The sequence below is a fragment of the Ranitomeya imitator genome, chromosome 7 (genome assembly GCF_032444005.1).
Source record: "Ranitomeya imitator isolate aRanImi1 chromosome 7, aRanImi1.pri, whole genome shotgun sequence".
Lineage (NCBI taxonomy): Eukaryota > Metazoa > Chordata > Amphibia > Anura > Dendrobatidae > Ranitomeya > Ranitomeya imitator.
In genome coordinates, this window is record NC_091288.1 from 16,040,361 (window position 1) to 16,061,175 (window position 20,815).

The following is a 20,815-nucleotide window of genomic DNA, read 5'->3' on the forward strand; positions in this document are numbered from 1 at the left end:
AGCAATAATACATCCAGTCTTTAGGACCCAGCGGACTCTGGCAGCAATGATACATCCAGTCTTTAGGACCCAGCGGACTCTGGCAGCAATGATACATCCAGTCTTTAGGACCCAGCGGACTCTGGCAGCAATAATACATCCAGTCTTTAGGACCCAGTGGACTCTGGCAGCAATAATACATCCAGTCTTTAGGACCCAGCGGACTCTGGCAGCAATGATACATCCAGTCTTTAGGACCCAGCGGACTCTGGCAGCAATAATACATCCAGTCTTTAGGACCCAGCGGACTCTGGCAGCAATAATACATCCAGTCTTTAGGACCCAGCGGACTCTGGCAGCAATAATACATCCAGTCTTTAGGACCCAGCGGACTCTGGCAGCAATGATACATCCAGTCTTTAGGACCCAGCAGACTCTGGCAGCAATGATACATCCAGTCTTTAGGACCCAGCGGACTCTGGCAGCAATGATACATCCAGTCTTTAGGACCCAGCGGACTCTGGCAGCAATAATACATCCAGTCTTTAGGACCCAGCGGACTCTGGCAGCAATAATACATCCAGTCTTTAGGACCCAGCGGACTCTGGCAGCAATAATACATCCAGTCTTTAGGACTCAGCGGACTCTGGCAGCAATGATACATCCAGTCTTTAGGACCCAGCGGACTCTGGCAGCAATGATACATCCAGTCTTTAGGACCCAGCGGACTCTGGCAGCAATAATACATCCAGTCTTTAGGACCCAGCGGACTCTGGCAGCAATAATACATCCAGTCTTTGGGACCCAGCGGACTCTGGCAGCAATAATACATCCAGTCTTTAGGACCCAGCGGACTCTGGCAGCAATGATACATCCAGTCTTTAGGACCCAGCAGACTCTGGCAGCAATGATACATCCAGTCTTTAGGACCCAGCGGACTCTGGCAGCAATGATACATCCAGTCTTTAGGACCCAGCAGACTCTGGTAGCAATGATACATCCAGTCTTTAGGACCCAGCGGACTCCGGCAGCAATGATACATCCAGTCTTTAGGACTCAGCGAACTCTGGCAGCAATAACATCCATTCTTTAGGACCCAGCAGACTCTGGCAGCAATGATATATCCAGTCTTTAGGACCCAGCAGACTCTGGTAGCAATAATACATCCAGTCTTTAGGACTCAGCAGACTCCGGCAGCAATAATACATCCAGTCTTTAGGACCCAGCGGACTCTGGCAGCAATAATACATCCAGTCTTTAGGACCCAGCGGACTCTGGCAGCAATGATACATCCAGTCTTTAGGACCCAGCAGACTCTGGCAGCAATAATACATCCAGTCTTTAGGACCCAGCAGACTCTGGCAGCAATGATACATCCAGTCTTTAGGACCCAGCAGACTCTGGCAGCAATAATACATCCAGTCTTTAGGACCCAGCGGACTCTGGCAGCAATGATACATCCAGTCTTTAGGACCCAGCGGACTCTGGCAGCAATAATACATCCAGTCTTTAGGACCCAGCGGACTCTGGCAGCAATGATAAATCCAGTCTTTAGGACCCAGCGGACTCTGGCAGCAATGATACATCCAGTCTTTAGGACCCAGCGGACTCTGGCAGCAATAATACATCCAGTCTTTAGGACCCAGCAGACTCTGGCAGCAATAATACATCCAGTCTTTAGGACCCAGCGGACTCTGGCAGCAATGATACATCCAGTCTTTAGGACCCAGCGGACTCTGGCAGCAATAATACATCCAGTCTTTAGGACCCAGCGGACTCTGGCAGCAATGATAAATCCAGTCTTTAGGACCCAGCGGACTCCGGCAGTAGGAAGCGGATGGTCACATGACGGGGATGGTATAGTGGAGGAGGATGAATTAGCTGTGAGACCCCGGAGCAGTGCAGGACATTATGGCTGTGGGGGCGCTGTGGGCGATGCTGGCGGGGGTCTCTCTGTGCCCCCTGGTGAGTGCCCGGCCACGTTACCCACTGATATAATCTATAACAGAAAGTTCTGCAACTTTGTCATGAACTTTGTGCCACGTTCTCACTGTGTTCAGTGTCTGCTGCTGTCAGTGAATGTGAACATTCGTGTTTTCATCCAGAGACGGAAAACAAGCAGAACTGTGCTGCGCATCTGCGGCGGGGTCGTTACAGTGTGTCAGTGATCGGAGGGGTCGTTACAGTGTGTCAGTGATCGGCGGGGTCGTGACAGTGTGTCGGTGATCGGAGGGGTCGTGACAGTGTGTCAGTGATCGGCGGGGTCGTGTCAGTGATCGGAGGGGTCGTGAGAGTGTGTCGGTGATCGGAGGGGTCGTTACAGTGTGTCGGTGATCGGCGGGGTCGTGAGAGTGTGTCAGTGATCGGAGGGGTCATTACAGTGTGTCAGTGATCGGAGGGGTCATTACAGTGTGTCAGTGATCGGAGGGGTCATTACAGTGTGTCAGTGATCGGAGGGGTCATTACAGTGTGTCAGTGATCGGAGGGGTCATTACAGTGTGTCAGTGATCGGAGGGGTCATTACAGTGTGTCAGTGATCGGAGGGGTCATTACAGTGTGTCAGTGATCGGAGGGGTCATTACAGTGTGTCAGTGATCGGAGGGGTCATTACAGTGTGTCAGTGATCGGAGGGGTCATTACAGTGTGTCGGTGATCGGAGGGGTCGTGAGAGTGTGTCGGTGATCGGCGGGGTCGTTATAGTGTGTCAGTGATCGGAGGGGTCATTACAGTGTGTCGGTGATCGGAGGGGTCGTGACAGTGTGTCGGTGATCGGCGGGGTCGTGAGAGTGTGTCAGTGATCGGAGGGGTCGTTACAGTGTGTCAGTGATCGGAGGGGTCGTGACAGTGTGTCAGTGATCGGAGGGGTCGTGTCGGTGATCGGAGGGGTCGTGAGAGTGTGTCAGTGATCGGCGGGGTCGTGAGAGTGTGTCGGTGATCGGCGGGGTCGTGACAGTGTGTCAGTGAGTACAGTAAACCAGGACGTGATCAGAACAGGAAATCTTCAGCCCCTGGGACCCCTCAGGAGAATCACTTCTGTTTTTCTTCATCACACCTGGGACGCGTAGGGTTAACTTAAAGAGCCAGAGGTGGCGGAAATGGCTTATCTCTTGTAAACCAATAGTGTATGTTTTAATATTTGTCTCAAACTTGAAATGGCTGACAACAGGGAACAATGGAGTGTATCCCACTGCGCTTAAAATGAAGAAAAAATAGACATTAAAGGGGTCGCCTGGATCTTCTTATTTGTTATTAGGCATTTGTCACCTACAGGCCCCTCGCGCACAGCGCTGCCTGGGTTCCGTGCCGGTCTCCAGACTTCCTCTTCTAACCAAGACAGGCATGTGACCGCTGCAGCCAATCACTACCACAGCAGTGAAGCGTCGGTCACGTGTTTGTTTAGCCAGAACAAGACATTTTGAGCCTGTCCTGTCCAGACATGTGACCAAGGTTGTGGCCAGTGATTGGCTGCAGCAGTCACATGATCTGAGCTGCAGTACCCAGCAGCGGCCACTACACAGGGTACGGCGCTGTGCTGTCCCAGATTCAGACCTGGTATCGGCTGATTGGTGGATGCTCCGGGGGTGTCGGACCCCCATTTATCGGACACTGATTACTAATCCTATCCATATCATGCCGTCTCTTCCTGCAGGTCTGGGGAGATCCGTCCTTCACCATAGACTACAGCAGGGACTGTTTCCTGAAGGACGGGGAATGTTTCCGCTACGTCTCGGGCAGCATCCACTATTCCCGGATCCCCGCCAGCTACTGGAAGGACCGGCTGCTGAAGATGTACATGGCCGGGCTGAACGCGGTGCAAGTGTAAGCTCTTCACCTACTCGCGGACCCCACGTCCACTACCGGACCCTCGTGTCAGTGACGGCAGACTCGGTGCTCGGCCATTGCACATACGCGGCACAAACGAGGCGGCCATTGCTAATCAATCTGTTGGGCGGTTTTGGTTGTTTGTGTCCGTTTTTGCAACGTAAAAAAAAATTGTTCATGTGCACTAAATGGTGATGGAATATTGGGGGACCTGACCTCTGGGACCCCCAACCGAACCTGAGACTAAAGGGGTCGCTCTACTCTGCATGTCGCACTCCCTGACCAGCCGGACCCATTTCTGAAGGGAAGCAGACAAGTTGTTGTTGGGTTTTTTTTGGAGTTGAGCAAAAGTGGACCTCTCCTGCTGCCTTTCCCCCTTGCTGCTGCTGCTGCTGCATTTCCCCCTTGCTGCTGCTGCTGCTGCCTTTCCCCCTTGCTGCTGCTGCTGCTGCCTTTCCCCCTTGCTGCTGCTGCTGCCTTTCCCCCTTGCTGCTGCTGCTGCTGCCTTTCCCCCTTGCTGCTGCTGCTGCTGCCTTTCCCCCTTGCTGCTGCTGCTGCTGCCTTTCCCCCTTTCTGCTGCCTTTCCCCCTTTCTGCTGCCTTTCCCCCTTTCTGCTGCCTTTCCCCCTTGCTGCTGCCTTTCCCCCTTGCTGCTGCCTTTCCCCCTTGCTGCTGCCTTTCCCCCTTGCTGCTGCTGCTGCCTTTCCCCTGCCGCCTTTCCCCCTTGCTGCTGCTGCCGCCTTTCCCCCTTGCTGCTGCTGCTGCCTTTCCCCCTTGCTGCTGCTGCTGCCTTTCCCCCTTGCTGCTGCTGCTGCCTTTCCCCCTTGCTGCTGCTGCTGCCTTTCCCCCTTGCTGCTGCTGCCTTTCCCCCTTGCTGCTGCTGCTGCCTTTCCCCCTTGCTGCTGCTGCCTTTCCCCCTTGCTGCTGCTGCCTTTCCCCCTTGCTGCTGCCGCCTTTCCCCCTTGCTGCTGCTGCTGCCTTTCCCCTGCCGCCTTTCCCCCTTGCTGCTGCTGCCGCCTTTCCCCCTTGCTGCTGCTGCCTTTCCCCCTTGCTGCTGCTGCCTTTCCCCCTTGCTGCTGCTGCTGCCTTTCCCCCTTGCTGCTGCTGCCTTTCCCCCTTGCTGCTGCTGCCTTTCCCCCTTGCTGCTGCTGCCTTTCCCCCTTGCTGCTGCTGCCTTTCCCCCTTGCTGCTGCTGCTGCCTTTCCCCCTTGCTGCTGCTGCCTTTCCCCCTTGCTGCTGCTGCTGCCTTTCCCCCTTGCTGCTGCTGCTGCTGCCTTTCCCCCTTGCTGCTGCTGCTGCTGCCTTTCCCCCTTGCTGCTGCTGCTGCTGCCTTTCCCCCTTGCTGCTGCTGCTGCTGCCTTTCCCCCTTGCTGCTGCTGCTGCTGCCTTTCCCCCTTGCTGCTGCTGCTGCCTTTCCCCCTTGCTGCTGCTGCTGCCTTTCCCCCTTGCTGCTGCTGCTGCCTTTCCCCCTTGCTGCTGCTGCTGCCTTTCCCCCTTGCTGCTGCTGCTGCCTTTCCCCCTTGCTGCTGCTGCTGCCTTTCCCCCTTGCTGCTGCTGCTGCCTTTCCCCCTTGCTGCTGCTGCTGCCTTTCCCCCTTGCTGCTGCTGCTGCCTTTCCCCCTTGCTGCTGCCTTTCCCCCTTGCTGCTGCTGCCGCCTTTCCCCCTTGCTGCTGCTGCCGCCTTTCCCCCTTGCTGCTGCTGCCGCCTTTCCCCCTTGCTGCTGCTGCCGCCTTTCCCCCTTGCTGCTGCTGCCGCCTTTCCCCCTTGCTGCTGCTGCCGCCTTTCCCCCTTGCTGCTGCTGCCGCCTTTCCCCCTTGCTGCTGCTGCCGCCTTTCCCCCTTGCTGCTGCTGCCGCCTTTCCCCCTTGCTGCTGCTGCCGCCTTTCCCCCTTGCTGCTGCTGCCGCCTTTCCCCCTTGCTGCTGCTGCCGCCTTTCCCCCTTGCTGCTGCTGCCGCCTTTCCCCCTTGCTGCTGCTGCCGCCTTTCCCCCTTGCTGCTGCTGCTGCCTTTCCCCCTTGCTGCTGCTGCTGCCTTTCCCCTGCCGCCTTTCCCCCTTGCTGCTGCTGCCGCCTTTCCCCCTTGCTGCTGCTGCCGCCTTTCCCCCTTGCTGCTGCTGCCTTTCCCCCTTGCTGCTGCTGCCTTTCCCTCTTGCTGCTGCTGCTGCCTTTCCCCTGCCGCCTTTCCCCATTGCTGCTGCTGCTGCCTTTCCCCCTTGCTGCTGCTGCCTTTCCCCCTTGCTGCTGCCGCCTTTCCCCCTTGCTGCTGCCAGCTTTCCCCCTTGCTGCCTCCACTGATTAGTCGGCCCAGTGCGATGCCTTGTGAGCGTTGCTCTGCAATAATGACACCGGACCTACTATTCAGCAGAGGCGTCAGGGCGGCTCGCAGGTCTCTGGTCTGGGGGCCACGGATTCCCAAGTGGGTGCTGGACCAGGATCCTGTAGATCGCTTTCTCCATAGACAAGTCTGCAGAAATGTGGCCGATGATCCGGGTGTTGGGAAAGTCTTCCCAGCCGCCATAGATTGTGGAGTCTGTGATGGGCCATTGGGTTCCCGCCGGCCGTCCCTTACATTTATCATCCCCCCTCGCTCTCTAGGTACGTGCCCTGGAACTTCCATGAGCCACAGCCCGGGGTATTTAACTTCAGAGGAGACCGCGATCTGGAACATTTCCTGAACCTGACCATGGAGCTGGGACTTCTGGTCATCATGAGACCGGGGCCCTATATCTGTGCGGAGTGGGACATGGTAAGGACCTGTGCAGCCACCGCCATTTTGGGGTCTGTGACCGTTCATCTGATTTTTACATCTGCTTTTTATAAAGGGGTTGTCAACTACAAGATTAGGGGGGAAGAGAACAACAAAAAGGCTCCTTTCCTCCCAGTTTGGCACTTGGAGTACCCCTCTAAGTACAGAGGAGCAGCGCCAGCCCAAGGGGTTTCTTTTTTTTTTTTACCCCACCTCCCCTGGCCTATTGTTAAGGCATTGTTTGGTTATGGACGACCCCTTTAATTCTGTCCCATCAGGTTCATACTCAGTGGCTTCAGCTCTGATCCACTGTCTGGCAGAGAAGTCTGACTGTCCTCTCCTGTTGTATCACAGCCCCGTGCTTTCCCCCATGCTTTACACTGCAGCTCTGCACAAAGAGATGGTTGTTTGCTATTTCTTCCCCCAGCAGCACAGAACATATAAGGACGTTCATCTGCTGATTGTATTCAGTCCGGGACCCCGAACGATCTAGAAATCAGGGCTACAAAATGGAGGCGAACATTTCAGAGCCCCCCTCTGGGTGATTAGACTAGTAAATCCAGCAGATTAGTTTCCTGATATCCTCTGTGCTGCTGTTGGGCTCTGCTTGTCTACAATTAGGTTAAATAGATGTAAACCAATGGTGATCCCCCATAAACTTGGCACTTTTTATGACCTGCATCGACTTGCTTTTTGCGGTGATGACGTCTTGTCTCGCGGCGTCCGGTCAGCTGACGGTTTTATTATGGCGATGTTTAGTTTTTGCTTCCTGTAAAACAAATCTGGGGACTTTCCAAGACACTAAATAAAAGGGGAAATTTGATCTTGGTCAGAGGCGTCAGTGTGTGATCAATGGAAGCCGCCGACGCTCAGCTTATATGCAGCAGGTAATGTGAACAAGCTGTAGTGTAAAGCACGGCGGGAGGGACAGCGCAGCAGATGAATGTCAGACTATTCATTCAGTACCCTGTGATAATTAAAGGGGATGGGACAGGTCAGCAGCCCCCTCCAATCAGCAGTTTGTAGGGGCCGGGGGGATTGTGCCATGGGCGAGGATTGTAACTCTGAGGCTTCATGTGCTCTTTATTTTAGGGCGGACTCCCCGCCTGGCTGCTGAATAAGAAGGACATCAGTCTGCGCGCCTCCGATCCAGGTAAGGCACAATAGCTGGGGATTCGGAGGAGCTGATTGGTCCAATATGACCTTATATTTTTATTTCTAGAAGTAGTCCAGTGGGCGGTCCTTTTTATTGATAGACAGCCATTATTCTGCACCGCCCACTGGACTCTCCACCCCAGAGTGAGCAGAGAGTGTAGAAAAAAAAGGTTTCTAGTTGTAATAAACTATATATTGATCTCTTCGGCTCCTTGTACTCTATAACCCGACGGCCGCAGATTGGACGGAAAATATCAACCTGGCAGGTTGGGTCAAAAACACAACGGGGGAGACTTATTAGGGCAGGGGTGCGGTGTCAGTGCTGTGACAGGAGCTCGCCAACTTCTGTGGCCAGGAGTATCACTCCCTAAACTTCTCCGCCCCCTTTTTTTATTTTTATTTTATTTTAAAGAGCCGGTGTAAAACATACTAAAATTTTGGACTTTTTTACACTCTTCCTTTTTGGTGTAAAACCAATGGTGATCACCCGCCATGTTGATAAACTTGGCACTTTTTAATAAAAGTAACATCAATACTTTTTTTTTTTTCTCCATTGTCAGAAAAATGTCGTCAGTCTGTAGTGTGAGGGTGGACGGCTCGGATTTTGCAGGTTTTCTTCCGCTTTCCATCATTAAGGCACACAGGGTTCTGTTCCTGAGACTGGCGGATAATGGCTGACTTCTCTTCCATCCCCAGATTACCTGCGTGCCGTGGACTCCTGGCTCTCCGTCCTGCTGCCCATGCTACGGCCGCGTCTCTACAACAATGGTGGGAATATAATCAGCGTCCAGGTACAGCAGCTCCTTCTTCTCCTCTTCTCGAATTCACACTTTATTTTTTTTTAAAGTTTTTAAAACTTTTTTTTTTAATCCTCTTAGCGGTCTTCAACCTGCGATTGTCCGATCCTTTGTTCCATGTACCGCACAGTATCGCAGTGTTTAGATAAAAATCATTGTCTCCTTCAAAGCCCGGCCTGTGGGTGGAGGACCACCAACATGGCGGCCATGGGGGCTTTCTCCAAGCTTTGTGTCATTGCAACTCCAAAAACTGCAGCAAAAACCAATCATCATGTTGTATGTACCTCAGAATGGTAACGATAAAAACTTTGAAACAAACCAACAAACAAAGAAACACAGATTTATTGCTATAAAAGAAGAAAATAAATGGGATGTGTATCAACAAATGGCAGCAAAAAACAATATCTATCTATCTAGTAGCATCCTAATCGTACTGACTGAGATAATCAAGTTTTACTGCTTGTCGAACGCCATATAAAAACATAACCATGAAAAGAAAAATCAATTTGTTGGAATAACATTTTTTTTTTTTTTACATCAATTTTCACAATTTCTTTTTTCAGTAAATTTTTATTCAGTAAAGCAAAAGATGCCATTTAAAGCTACAACTCGTCTCGCCCAAGAAGGGGGGGGGGGGGAAAAAAAGCTCATGTGGGGATGTTGACCTCTAAAGTCCTCAAGGGGAAAATAAATAAAATAAATATATATATATATTCGCATTAGCCATCCCTCACCTCACGGTCCCGAGTCCTCGCTCTGGCACTCATCTCATCCGGAGAATTCAGAAAATCGTGGCACAAAGTTAATTATACAGTCATAGGTTTTTTTTTTTTGAGCAGATCCTCTCCAAAAGCTGCATAAAAAGCCTGGAAAACTCTCCCAACTAATTTCTATAGGAAATCTGCTTCTCTGTTTACATTTTTAGCCTTTTTTTTTCTTTTCCAGGTTTAGCGTTTGAAAAACTCATGTTGGAAAAAGTAAAGTGCTTATTATTATTTATTTTTATTTTTTTTTTGAAGCGGCTGATGGAATCTGATCCAAATATGCGGAGAAAAAAAAAACAACAAAGTTTGCAGTTGTAGTAATTCTGGCACCATTGTCTTACAGGTGGAGAACGAGTACGGGAGCTTTGTGGCCTGTGATTTCGGGTACATGCGCCACCTTCATGCCATGTTCCGCCTGTACCTGGGGGACGACGTCGTGCTCTTCACCACGGACGGGAACGCCGACTACTTTCTGAAGTGCGGCACCTTACAGGACCTGTACGCCACTGTGGACTTCGGTCCAGGTCAGTAATCGATATCTAGGTGTTTTGTTTTTTTTTTGCGGGGGCTCCGCAGACCATTCTTCCATAGCTCCAGACCCCACTGTACGGAGTTTGGATTCTCACCTGCAGTTTATTATAGTGATCCTGTGATATTAAGAGTCATTGATGGGGGTTTGAAAGACTGCACCCCTACCCCCTTATCAGCAGTTTGCAGCTCCAACAGTGGGTGAGTGTGAGCAGTATCCAGAGCAGCAAGAGCACAGCGCCACACAATACGTAGTGGTCATTCTCAGTACTGCAGCTCAGGAACAGCACTGCGCCGTACAGTATGTAGTGGTCGTTCTCAGTACTGCAGCTCAGGAACAGCACAGCGCCGTACAGTATGTAGTGGTCGTTCTCAGTACTGCAGCTCAGGAACAGCACAGCGCTGTTCAGTATGTAGTGGTCGTTCTCAGTACTGCAGCTCAGTTCCTATTGAAGTCAGTGTGACCTGATCTGCAGTACAGTGTATGGAGCGGTGCTGTTCTGGCTCTGTACTTCCCGACCTCTCAGAACTACGCACAGCTGATAGGGAACCTTCTTATTTACATCCAGAGGCTAAAGCTCGTACAAAACTGGAGATGTCCCTATACATCAGATGAATTAAGTTTTCGTTGGGAACAGGCTACTATTTTTAGTTATGGGGGTGTCTCATCTCTTCCCTGACAGCAGATATTGACAGAAAGAAGAGTCGGGTATGTTGAATTTTAAACATGTCCGCCTCTCCTGGAGGTGTCTAACCGCATCTCTGCAGTGATAACACATGGACACTCCGCCCGAGCATGCATCTGTATGGGAGGCAGGTGGGAAAGATCTTAGCGGACTAAGTACGGCCCCCTATACTCTTCCCCGCTGTCTCAGCTAACCTGTACAGAGACAAAAGCAGGTATTGCTGTATCCACGGGGCGTATTGCTGTATCCACGGGGCGTATTGCTGTATCCACGGGGCGTATTGCTGTATCCACGGGGCGTATTGCTGTATCCACGGGGCGTATTGCTGTATCCACGGGGCGTAATGCTGTATCCACGGGGCGTAATGCTGTATCCACGGGGCGTAATGCTGTATCCACGGGGCGTAATGCTGTATCCACGGGGCGTAATGCTGTATCCACGGGGCGTAATGCTCTATCCATGGGGTATGTGGAGAGGACACCACTGGCATCTGCTGGGCGCAGAGGAGCCTATGGAAACATTCAGCATGCTGGCCATCTGTTACATGGGGGTCTCACTTCTGGGACCTGCACCTTTTCTCCAGACCCCACTCCACTGTGATTGTAGAGGGGGCCGCACTTACGCCGCTCTCCCCAGTGGTGGCACAAACAGAAGACCCCTGTGCAGGAACACTATATGGGCCCTTTGCAGGGCGGAGGCTGTAGTGGCCCCCTGACCTCTCTGGCCCCTGTGCGGCTGCAGAGGTTCCACCAATGATATGTCCGGCCGTGGTTTCGCCGATTTCACTGTCCTCGGAGTCCTCGCCATCACCCGCTGCACCAGGTGGGGCCTCGGTCTTGAGAAAGACACTGGTCCTACAACTGGTAACGGCACGTACTGGATGGATTATAGACCATGCACTGGGTGGATTATAGACCATGCACTGGGTGGATTATAGACCATGCACTGGATGGAGGTTACAGACGGTTATTTGTGTCTTTTGTTTTATCTTTCAGTGGATAATGTCACTAAAGCCTTTGAAGCCATGCGCAGATATCAGCCCCGAGGACCCCTGGTAAGGTCGTCACTTCTTTGTCCCCCAGTAATGATGTTGTGGTTATTATTGTGCATTAGTGACGCCCCCACTATCCTCAACGACTGCACATGATGATGATGATGGAGGTTGTCAGTCGTATCATGGACCTGATCATGCGGACAGCCGAGCCCAGGGCAGATACAGAGGGTACAGCGGTATACAGACCCCTCTCTTCCCGTACAGCTGTATACGGACCCCTCGCTTCCCTTACAGCTGTATACGGACCCCTCGCTTCCTTTACAGCTGTATACGGACCCCTCGCTTCCCTTACGGCTGTATACGGACCCCTCTCTTCCCTTACGGCTGTATACGGACCCCTCTCTTCCCTTACAGCTGTATACGGGCCCCTCGCTTCCCTTACAGCTGTATACGGACCCCTCTCTTCCCTTACAGCTGTATACGGACCCCTCGCTTCCCTTACAGCTGTATACAGACCCCTCGCTTCCCTTACAGCTGTATACGGGCCCCTCGCTTCCCTTACAGCTGTATACAGGCCCCTCGCTTCCCTTACAGCTGTATACGGGCCCCTCGCTTCCCTTACAGCTGTATACGGACCCCTCGCTTCCCTTACAGCTGTATACGGGCCCCTCGCTTCCCTTACAGCTGTATACGGGCCCCTCGCTTCCCTTACAGCTGTATACGGGCCCCTCGCTTCCCTTACATTTGTATACGGGCCCCTCGCTTCCCTTACAGCTGTATACGGGCCCCTCGCTTCCCTTACAGCTGTATACGGGCCCCTCGCTTCCCTTACAGCTGTATACGGGCCCCTCGCTTCCCTTACATTTGTATACGGGCCCCTCGCTTCCCTTACAGCTGTATACGGGCCCCTCGCTTCCCTTACAGCTGTATACGGGCCCCTCGCTTCCCTTACATTTGTATACGGGCCCCTCGCTTCCCTTACAGCTGTATACGGGCCCCTCGCTTCCCTTACAGCTGTATACGGGCCCCTCGCTTCCCTTACAGCTGTATACGGGCCCCTCGCTTCCCTTACAGCTGTATACGGGCCCCTCGCTTCCCTTACATTTGTATACGGGCCCCTCGCTTCCCTTACAGCTGTATACGGGCCCCTCGCTTCCCTTACATTTGTATACGGGCCCCTCGCTTCCCTTACAGCTGTATACGGGCCCCTCGCTTCCCTTACAGCTGTATACGGGCCCCTCGCTTCCCTTACAGCTGTATACGGGCCCCTCGCTTCCCTTACAGCTGTATACGGGCCCCTCGCTTCCCTTACAGCTGTATACGGCCCCTTGCTTCTCGCTTGTAATGAAATGAGATGTCCGTACACACCATCTAATGTGTATGGTGCCCCCTACTCTTCCCCTGACAGCAGGATAAAATGAGGGCTGCTGAATGACATCCACAATCCATGGGAGATCATCCACTGGCCGAAGTGTCTGGCAGCAGATAATTTCTCTTTTCCCATCATGACCTCATGCTCGCTCATCAGATATCAGCGTGCATATATGTGAGTTCAGGAGGGGAATCTGTTGAATGTGACGTCATCACTGGGGTCTTATGTCCCATCCGCCTCGTGGTGATTCTCCTCATTGTTGTCTCTGCCGCAGGTGAACTCTGAGTATTACACCGGCTGGCTGGATTACTGGGGGGAGAAGCACGCGGTGACCCCATCGGACAGAGTGAGCGGGGGTCTGCAGGCCATCCTGGAGAGCGGAGCCAGTGTGAATATGTGAGGACTTGTGTGGAGCGCGTGGATTAGATGTCGGTCTTTCTATGGCTCCCAATAACTTGGTGTTTTCTTTCAGGTACATGTTTGAAGGCGGCACCAACTTTGGCTACTGGAATGGTGAGAAAAAGATGAAATGTTTTGTCTTTATATTACTCGATGCTTTTCTCCAAATGCTGCAAGGATTCCAGTGCGTAAAGTGCAAGGTTAATCAGATGAACCAGACCGATCAACTGTGACTGTAACAAACCTCCCTGACACCTCATAGATTCCCCTCGTGCTGCTAAATCTGCTCTGCCCCATGGAAACATGGACTCCACAAGAATCCTGACGTGCCCTAAGACCTTAAAGGGGGTAATCTGGCGTCATCCTTTCTCATGCCGATAATGTTATGACCCCATGCACCTACCGAGATGTGGATATGGTCGGCAGGTATCGTGCACATCAGGGGCGGGGGATCACGTCGTTATTGGCACCACTCACTCCTGATGTGAAAGCAAGTGGTTCTGGACCGCACTGGAACACCCCTTTAAGGGCTTGCTCATGTGAGCGTACAACACGGCCGATAGTACTCGGACCAGGGTTATACTACGGGGCAGCATGCTGCGAGTGCATCCAAGAATCGGATCACGCCCCAGAACAAGTCTATGGGTGCGTGCGAAACATCGGACTGCACTCGGATGTCATCCCAATGCAGTCTGATTACCGAGGAGGCCAACAATGGAGGCGATGGAGGAATTAAGTCTCCGTCTCCTCTGCACCCGACTGAATCGGATCACAGAGCAATGACTCTCGGATCAGGCTGGTGCTATTTGTGTAATTGGCCCCTATTCCCTCCCATGAGAGAGAACATGTGACCGCGGGCGATGTACGGCTTCCATGGATCAGACTTGTCTCTAAATTCCCCAGATCTCAATCTCCTCTGTGAGATCTGCTGGAGAAACAAGTCTTCACCTCGCAGCCCTTCTCCTGTTCCTGACCGGCCATTATTAGAGGTCGTTATCGTCATGTAGGGGCCACTTGGTCTGTGCAGTGATTTGGTCGGAGGCCCATAGAACATCCACATGATAGCAGAACGTCGCCCCATCACTTTGCCTCCGGCAGATCGTCTCTTCTTCCCATAGAGCGTCCCGGCGCCGACTCTTCCCATGGGCCGCACATTGCTGAAAATCAATAATTGTGACCGTTTCATATCCTAGGAGCTGACTTCTCTAAGGTCTACAAGCCCATCACAACCAGCTACGACTACGATGCCCCTCTGTCCGAGGCCGGGGACCCTACGGATAAACTGATGGCGATCCGTGCAGTAATCAGTAAGGTAAATGCTCTGGTGGTGTAGCAGCAAATATGGAGCCTTCTGTATGTGGTGCCACTATCCGGCCGTATTCTCCACAACTACTAACGGCACATCCTGGATAAACCATGGGATCCGATGTCCGTAATTTACAAAGATTTTACTAAGATCGGCTTCCTAGCAGACATTGTGCATCAATTTAGTAGAGTTTGCAAGATCTCTGCTACAAGTAAATACAAACCCTATCCTGTGAATGTCTCGCCTCGTCCGGTGCCTGCAGTCTTTCTATGCCGCACACGCTGCGTCCCCAGCTCTCTGTGACGATCCTTCATCCCGTGCGTCCACTGTCGCATCTGGTTACATGGGATGAAATGTCACCACTGCACGGAGCGAAGACCTGGATAAAGAGGCTTCTGGCTTTTTTTTTTTTTTTCCTTTTATTCTGGTCGTGCAGATTTAGCTGTGGACCTACAAAAAAATCACTTTATTGTACATTTTTACTTCCAAGCTGAACTCCATCTTTGCAAAAAAAAAAAAAAACCTGCATATTTTGCCCTGCAGACATTGACGTGCTGTGAATGTAAAGAATGTGCAATGCAGGTCAATTTCCGCATCCACTTTGCTCGTGGGAAATTCGCAGCATTTTACATCTAAAAATCTAAACTTTCAAATTCACAGCAATTCTGGTACGGATGAACAAGACCTTAAAATTAATGCTTCCATTCTCTGACACCAAGCAGAAATCTTGAAAATAGGAACTGAAGCAGAAACTAAACTGTGAAGCTAAAGAACATTTAATTATTGTTTCAGAACCCCCCCCCCCACCCCTATAAATCGTTTTGAGGATATGTAGCTGTGAATCCAGCTCTGAGAGTGAGAAACACTTACTAGAAAGTGGCAGCATGGAGCACGTTATACAGCAGTATTGAGCACTGTAGCTGTGAATCCAACTCTGTGAGATACACATACTAGAAAGCGGCATGGAGCACATTATAAAGCAGTGCGGCTGTGAATCCAGCTCTGAGAATGAGAAACACTAGAAAACAGCAGCATGGAGCACATTATGCAGCAGTGTAGCTGTGCATCCAGCAATGTTGTGAGATAAGCTCATTTTGGTTTTGTGTGTTTAGTGGCCAATGTGAACATGCGCTTACACGTCGCGTGCACACCAACTTATTTTGAAGTTCATTTTTTTTTTTTTTGAACAGCCATGATTTTCCATATCACGTTTAATTTCAGTATAAAGCCTAAAACTTTATTTTTTTTTTTTTTTCTAGTTCCAGTCTGTGCCGGAAGGACCCGTCCCGCCACCAACTCCAAAGTTTTCATACGGTTTAGTCAGACTCAGTAAGGTGAGTGCCTGGAACACGTCTGATACAGATGGCCGCCCACAGCAACATGAGATCACTGATGTAGTGTTCCGCTTCAGGTTGGAGATCTCGTGGATCTACTGGATATTGTGTCACCCTCGGACCCGTTCGTCACTCAGTACCCAATCACTTTTGAGGATGTGAAGCAGGTGACTTCTATACGAGTCGCGAAGCCGTCAATATCGTTTATTATCAGGACTGTGACATTATGATTTTTTTTATCCTTCAGTATTTTGGATTTCTGCTGTACCGGACCAGACTGACCGGAGACGTCCCTGACCAAACTCCTCTCTCATCAGTAGTAAATGTCGTCCATGACCGGGGTTATGTTTCAGTCGGCGGGGTAAGAGATGTTTGATTCCCGATGTTCTGTTATCCTGACCGGCCCTTATTCATGAGCACGCTCACATTTACTGAGCATCCATGTGTTCAGTAGGAAAATAGGGAACAGACTGCAAACTCCCCATTAGGAACAAAGAAACGACCATATTGATATCCTAGATGCCCAATCCTTCTTCACCCATGACATCAGCTGTCGGCGAAGAGTCCAGACCCACCCAAGTATTTTAGGCGATTGCCCGTCTGTCCTGTGTATGGGGTTCTACTTTGCCCGACATCTCCTGAACACCTCAATATCTGACTAAGCCCCATGATGTTGTGTGAGGCCTCGTCACTACACTTCTCACGTCATCATGGGTGGCCTAGGAAGTGACGGCACTCAGGAGATGCTGATCCAAGTTGCTATGATGTCTCCCACACACAGAATAGACAGATTCATGTTCTTCTGTTTCTATGTAGCACATATTCAAAGACAGCAGCAATGAGCAGTGTAGCTGTGAATCCACCTCTGGAAATGAGAACTGCTTTCTAGATCAACAGCATGGAAATAATTATACAACAGTATTGAGCGGTGTAGCTGTGAATCCAACCCAAGGTGTGGGAAACACGATAACCACAGCATGGGGCACATTATACAACAGTGTAGCTGTGAATCCAACCTTAGGCATGAAAAACATGATAAAACAGCTGCATAGAGCACATTATATAGCAGTATTGAACAGTGCAGCTGTGAATCCAACCCTAGGTGTAAGAAACACTTAGGGTATGTGGACACGTTGCGGATTTTGCTGCGGATCTGCAATTTTCCATGCGTTGTACAGTACCATGTAAAGCTATGGAAAACCAAATCCACAGTGCACATGCTGTGGAAAATACCGCGTGGAAACACTGCGGTGTATTTTCCATAGCATGTCAATTCTTTGTGCTGATTCCGTATTTTACATCTGCTCCTTAATAGGAATCCGCAGGTGAAATCCGCACAAAAAACACAGGAAATACACAGGTAAAACGCAGTGCGTTTTACCTGCGGATATATCCGCACATGAATCCGCAACGTGGGCACATAGCCTTACTAGAAAACAGCAGCAAAGAACACATTACTGGATTGAGCAATGTAGCTGTGAATCCAATCCTATTAATAAACACTTGCTTAGAAGCAGCAGCATGGAGTAAATTATACAGTACTGAGCAGTGTAGCTATGAATTCAGCAATGTTGTGAGATAAAACATTTACTAGAAAGCCTTGCCTGTGTGTCTGATCTCTTTGCTTAGTTGTTTCACTCTGCTCCTCCTTCCTCTCCATGGACTTGAATAGGCAGCTGTAATTTGATCCCTCAGTGAGATTGCAGTCTGTCTTGTTTGGAGCAGGATGGCTTTCAGTTGTTTTGCAGTAAATCAGGAGGGAAGAGGAGAAGTAGCTCAGGGTTGTATCTTGAGATTCAGCTCACCGGATCCTTCTCTCCTCAGACATTATCGGTCAGGGAAGAGCCGGTCGGTTACACCAGATCCTCGGGCCTTGTTCACACGTTGTGAATAAGAGGAATAATGTCGCCGCTGTCAAGTTTACACTTTGTGTTTATTTCTGCAGCACTTTTACGGCGTGCTGGAAAGGGAAAGCCTAAACAATGTGAATGTGACAGGGAAGGAGGGACAATGGTTGGATGTTTTGGTTGAAAATATGGGAAGAATAAATTATGGCAGCGATCTGAAAGACTTCAAGGTAAAGTCGGCGACGGAGAGGAGCGAGATAATCGCCACGCCGAGCAATTAAAGGGATGTTCATATGTGATCTCACTCCCTCAGGGGTTAATAGGGAACCTGACGCTGGGGAACGACCTGCTGGAAAACTGGGTGGTCTATCCCCTAAATCTGGACGGCCCAATTTCCCAGGGGTGGCCCCACATCATGGCCGATCATATGCTGAAGACGGCGCAGACCGAGAGCAGGACGGGTCCGGCCATCTACAGCGGGACCATGACAATCACCGACATTGGAGACACGTACCTGAAACTGCCCAAGTGGACCAAGGTGAGAAATAGGCAGTATATCGAGTCCCTGCACAATCCTCCCAAAATACGCAGTGCTGCTGGGACCCTGCGCCCCCCATTATGTGACGCTCAGTCCTCACTATTATCACATGTGGACAGGTTACTGCCTCCAACAAAATCAGCACAGTCCTCTACTGCTGCTCTGCAGCTCTGTTATCATTGTAGTGCACAGTGATTGCACCAGCAGAATAGTGAGTGCAGCTCTGGAGGAAAATACAGGAGGTAACTCAGGATCAGTAATGTAATGTATGTACACAGTGACTGCACCAGCAGAATAGTGAGTGCAGCTCTGGAGTATAATATAGGATGTAACTCAGGATCAGTAATGTATGTACACAGTGACTGCACCAGCAGAATAGTGAGTGCAGCTCTGGAGTATAATACAGGATGTAACTCAGGATCAGTAATGTATGTACACAGTGACTGCACCAGCAGAATAGTGAGTGCAGCTCTGGAGTATAATACAGGATGTAACTCAGGATCAGTAATGTATGTACACAGTGACTGCACCAGCAGAATAGTGAGTGCAGCTCTGGGGTATAATACAGGATGTAACTCAGGATCAGTAATGTAATGTATGTACACAGTGACTGCACCAGCAGAATAGTGAGTGCAGCTCTGGAGTATAATACAGGATGTAACTCAGGATCAGTAATGTAATGTATGTACACAGTGACTGCACCAGCAGAATAGTGAGTGCAGCTCTGGGGTATAATACAGGATGTAACTCAGGATCAGTAATGTAATGTATGTACACAGTGACTGCACCAGCAGAATAGTGAGTGCAGCTCTGGAGTATAATACAGGAGGTAACTCAGGATCAGTAATGTACTGTATGTACACAGTAACTGCAGCAGCAGAATAGTGAGTGCAGCTCTGGAGTATAATACAGGATGTAACTCAGGATCAGTAATGTATGTACACAGTGACTGCACCAGCAGAATAGTGAGTGTAGCTCTGGGGTATAATACAGGAGGTAACTCAGGATCAGTAATGTACTGTATGTACACAGTAACTGCAGCAGCAGAATAGTGAGTGCAGCTCTGGGGTATAATACAAGATGTAACTCAGGATCAGTAATGTATGTACACAGTGACTGCACCAGTAGAATAGTGAGTGCAGCTCTGGGGTATAATACAAGATGTAACTCAGGATCAGTAATGTATGTACACAGTGACTGCACCAGTAGAATAGTGAGTGCAGCTCTGGGGTATAATACAGGAGGTAACTCAGGATCAGTAATGTAATGTATGTACACAGTGACTGCACCAGCAGAATAGTGAGTGCAGCTCTGGGGTATAATACAAGATGTAACTCAGGATCAGTAATGTAATGTATGTACACAGTGACTGCACCAGCAGAATAGTGAGTGCAGCTCTGGGGTATAATACAGGATGTAACTCAGGATCAGTAATGTAATGTATGTACACAGTGACTGCAGCAGCAGAATAGTGAGTGCAGCTCTGGGGTATAATACAGGATGTAACTCAGGATCAGTAATGTAATGTATGTACACAGTGACTGCACCAGCAGAATAGTGAGTGCAGCTCTGGAGTATAATACAGGACATGTAATGTGACATGGCATTTGTTTTATTTTCTGCAGGGACAGGTGTGGATAAACGGCTTCAATCTTGGACGATACTGGCCCATACGAGGGCCACAAGTAACCCTTTATGTACCCGGCAGTATTCTAAGCACTTCCCAGGTGAATAACATCACGGTGCTGGAGCTGGAGGAGGCGCCGCAGCAGCTTATTGTCATGTTCCTGGACAGGCCCATACTAAATGGGACTCATGTGGGAAAATGGTGACATTGTGGACAATTCTACAAGTTTCCTGATTTTTCTGGGTCATGATTGGACTAAACCCTGCGTTATGTGAAATGATGACAGCAGCGGAAAATGAGTCTTATAATGAAGCCGCTGCTGCCAGCTCCGCAGGGATGAGACCCCGAACTGTATGAGTCGGGGGCAGGATAATCCCGGGCGGTAGCGACATTTATATTACATGAATGTGAATCGCGTTACACAACCCGCTCTGATTCTCAGAGATTTTCTTATGGTATCTTGGCACTCTTCTTCTGATTTGTAATTGGTCTTTATGGGATCACATCGCACACCCCCAATGTATACAGACCTAGGTCATTAAAGTGAGACGCCCACCTCTCAACCGTTTTTATGATGTTGCTTTTTCACATTGTTTTTACTTTGTAGAAAATACCTCCCTGTAGCTAATTGGAAACTATCATCAAGTCAATGTTGGCTGACATGTTTTTAATCGGAAGAGAAGGTACGAAATCCAGCAGCGCAAAATTAATTAAAAAGACCATCTTTAATACCCCCCCCCAAAAAAAAAAAATCCTAATGGAAAGGTATATACTAAGGACTACTGAGAGTCCTATCAAATCCATAGGATTGCAGACTAAGGACTGCAATGGGGGAAAAAAAGGATTTTTGGTACTCACCGTAAAGTCTCTTTCTTGGAGCCTTGATTGGGGGACACAGCATGGTTACCTGTGTCCCCCAATGAA

General features: G+C 50.1%; 1 protein-coding gene across 1 annotated transcript; it reads left to right on the forward strand.

Annotated features, from left to right (window-relative positions):
- Window positions 1-1,808: 1,808 nt before the first annotated feature.
- GLB1L (galactosidase beta 1 like) lies at window positions 1,809-20,454 on the forward strand. Its single transcript, XM_069732803.1, has 16 exons — window positions 1,809-1,944; window positions 3,629-3,798; window positions 6,394-6,544; window positions 7,637-7,697; window positions 8,396-8,490; window positions 9,604-9,784; window positions 11,470-11,528; window positions 13,115-13,236; window positions 13,313-13,353; window positions 14,433-14,551; window positions 15,805-15,879; window positions 15,957-16,046; window positions 16,127-16,240; window positions 17,825-17,956; window positions 18,040-18,264; window positions 19,890-20,454. The coding sequence occupies exons 1-16, from the start codon at window positions 1,891-1,893 to the stop codon at window positions 20,094-20,096; spliced, it is 1,896 nt and encodes a 631-aa protein (XP_069588904.1). The 5' UTR covers window positions 1,809-1,890; the 3' UTR covers window positions 20,097-20,454.
- The last annotated feature ends 361 nt before the right edge of the window (window positions 20,455-20,815 follow it).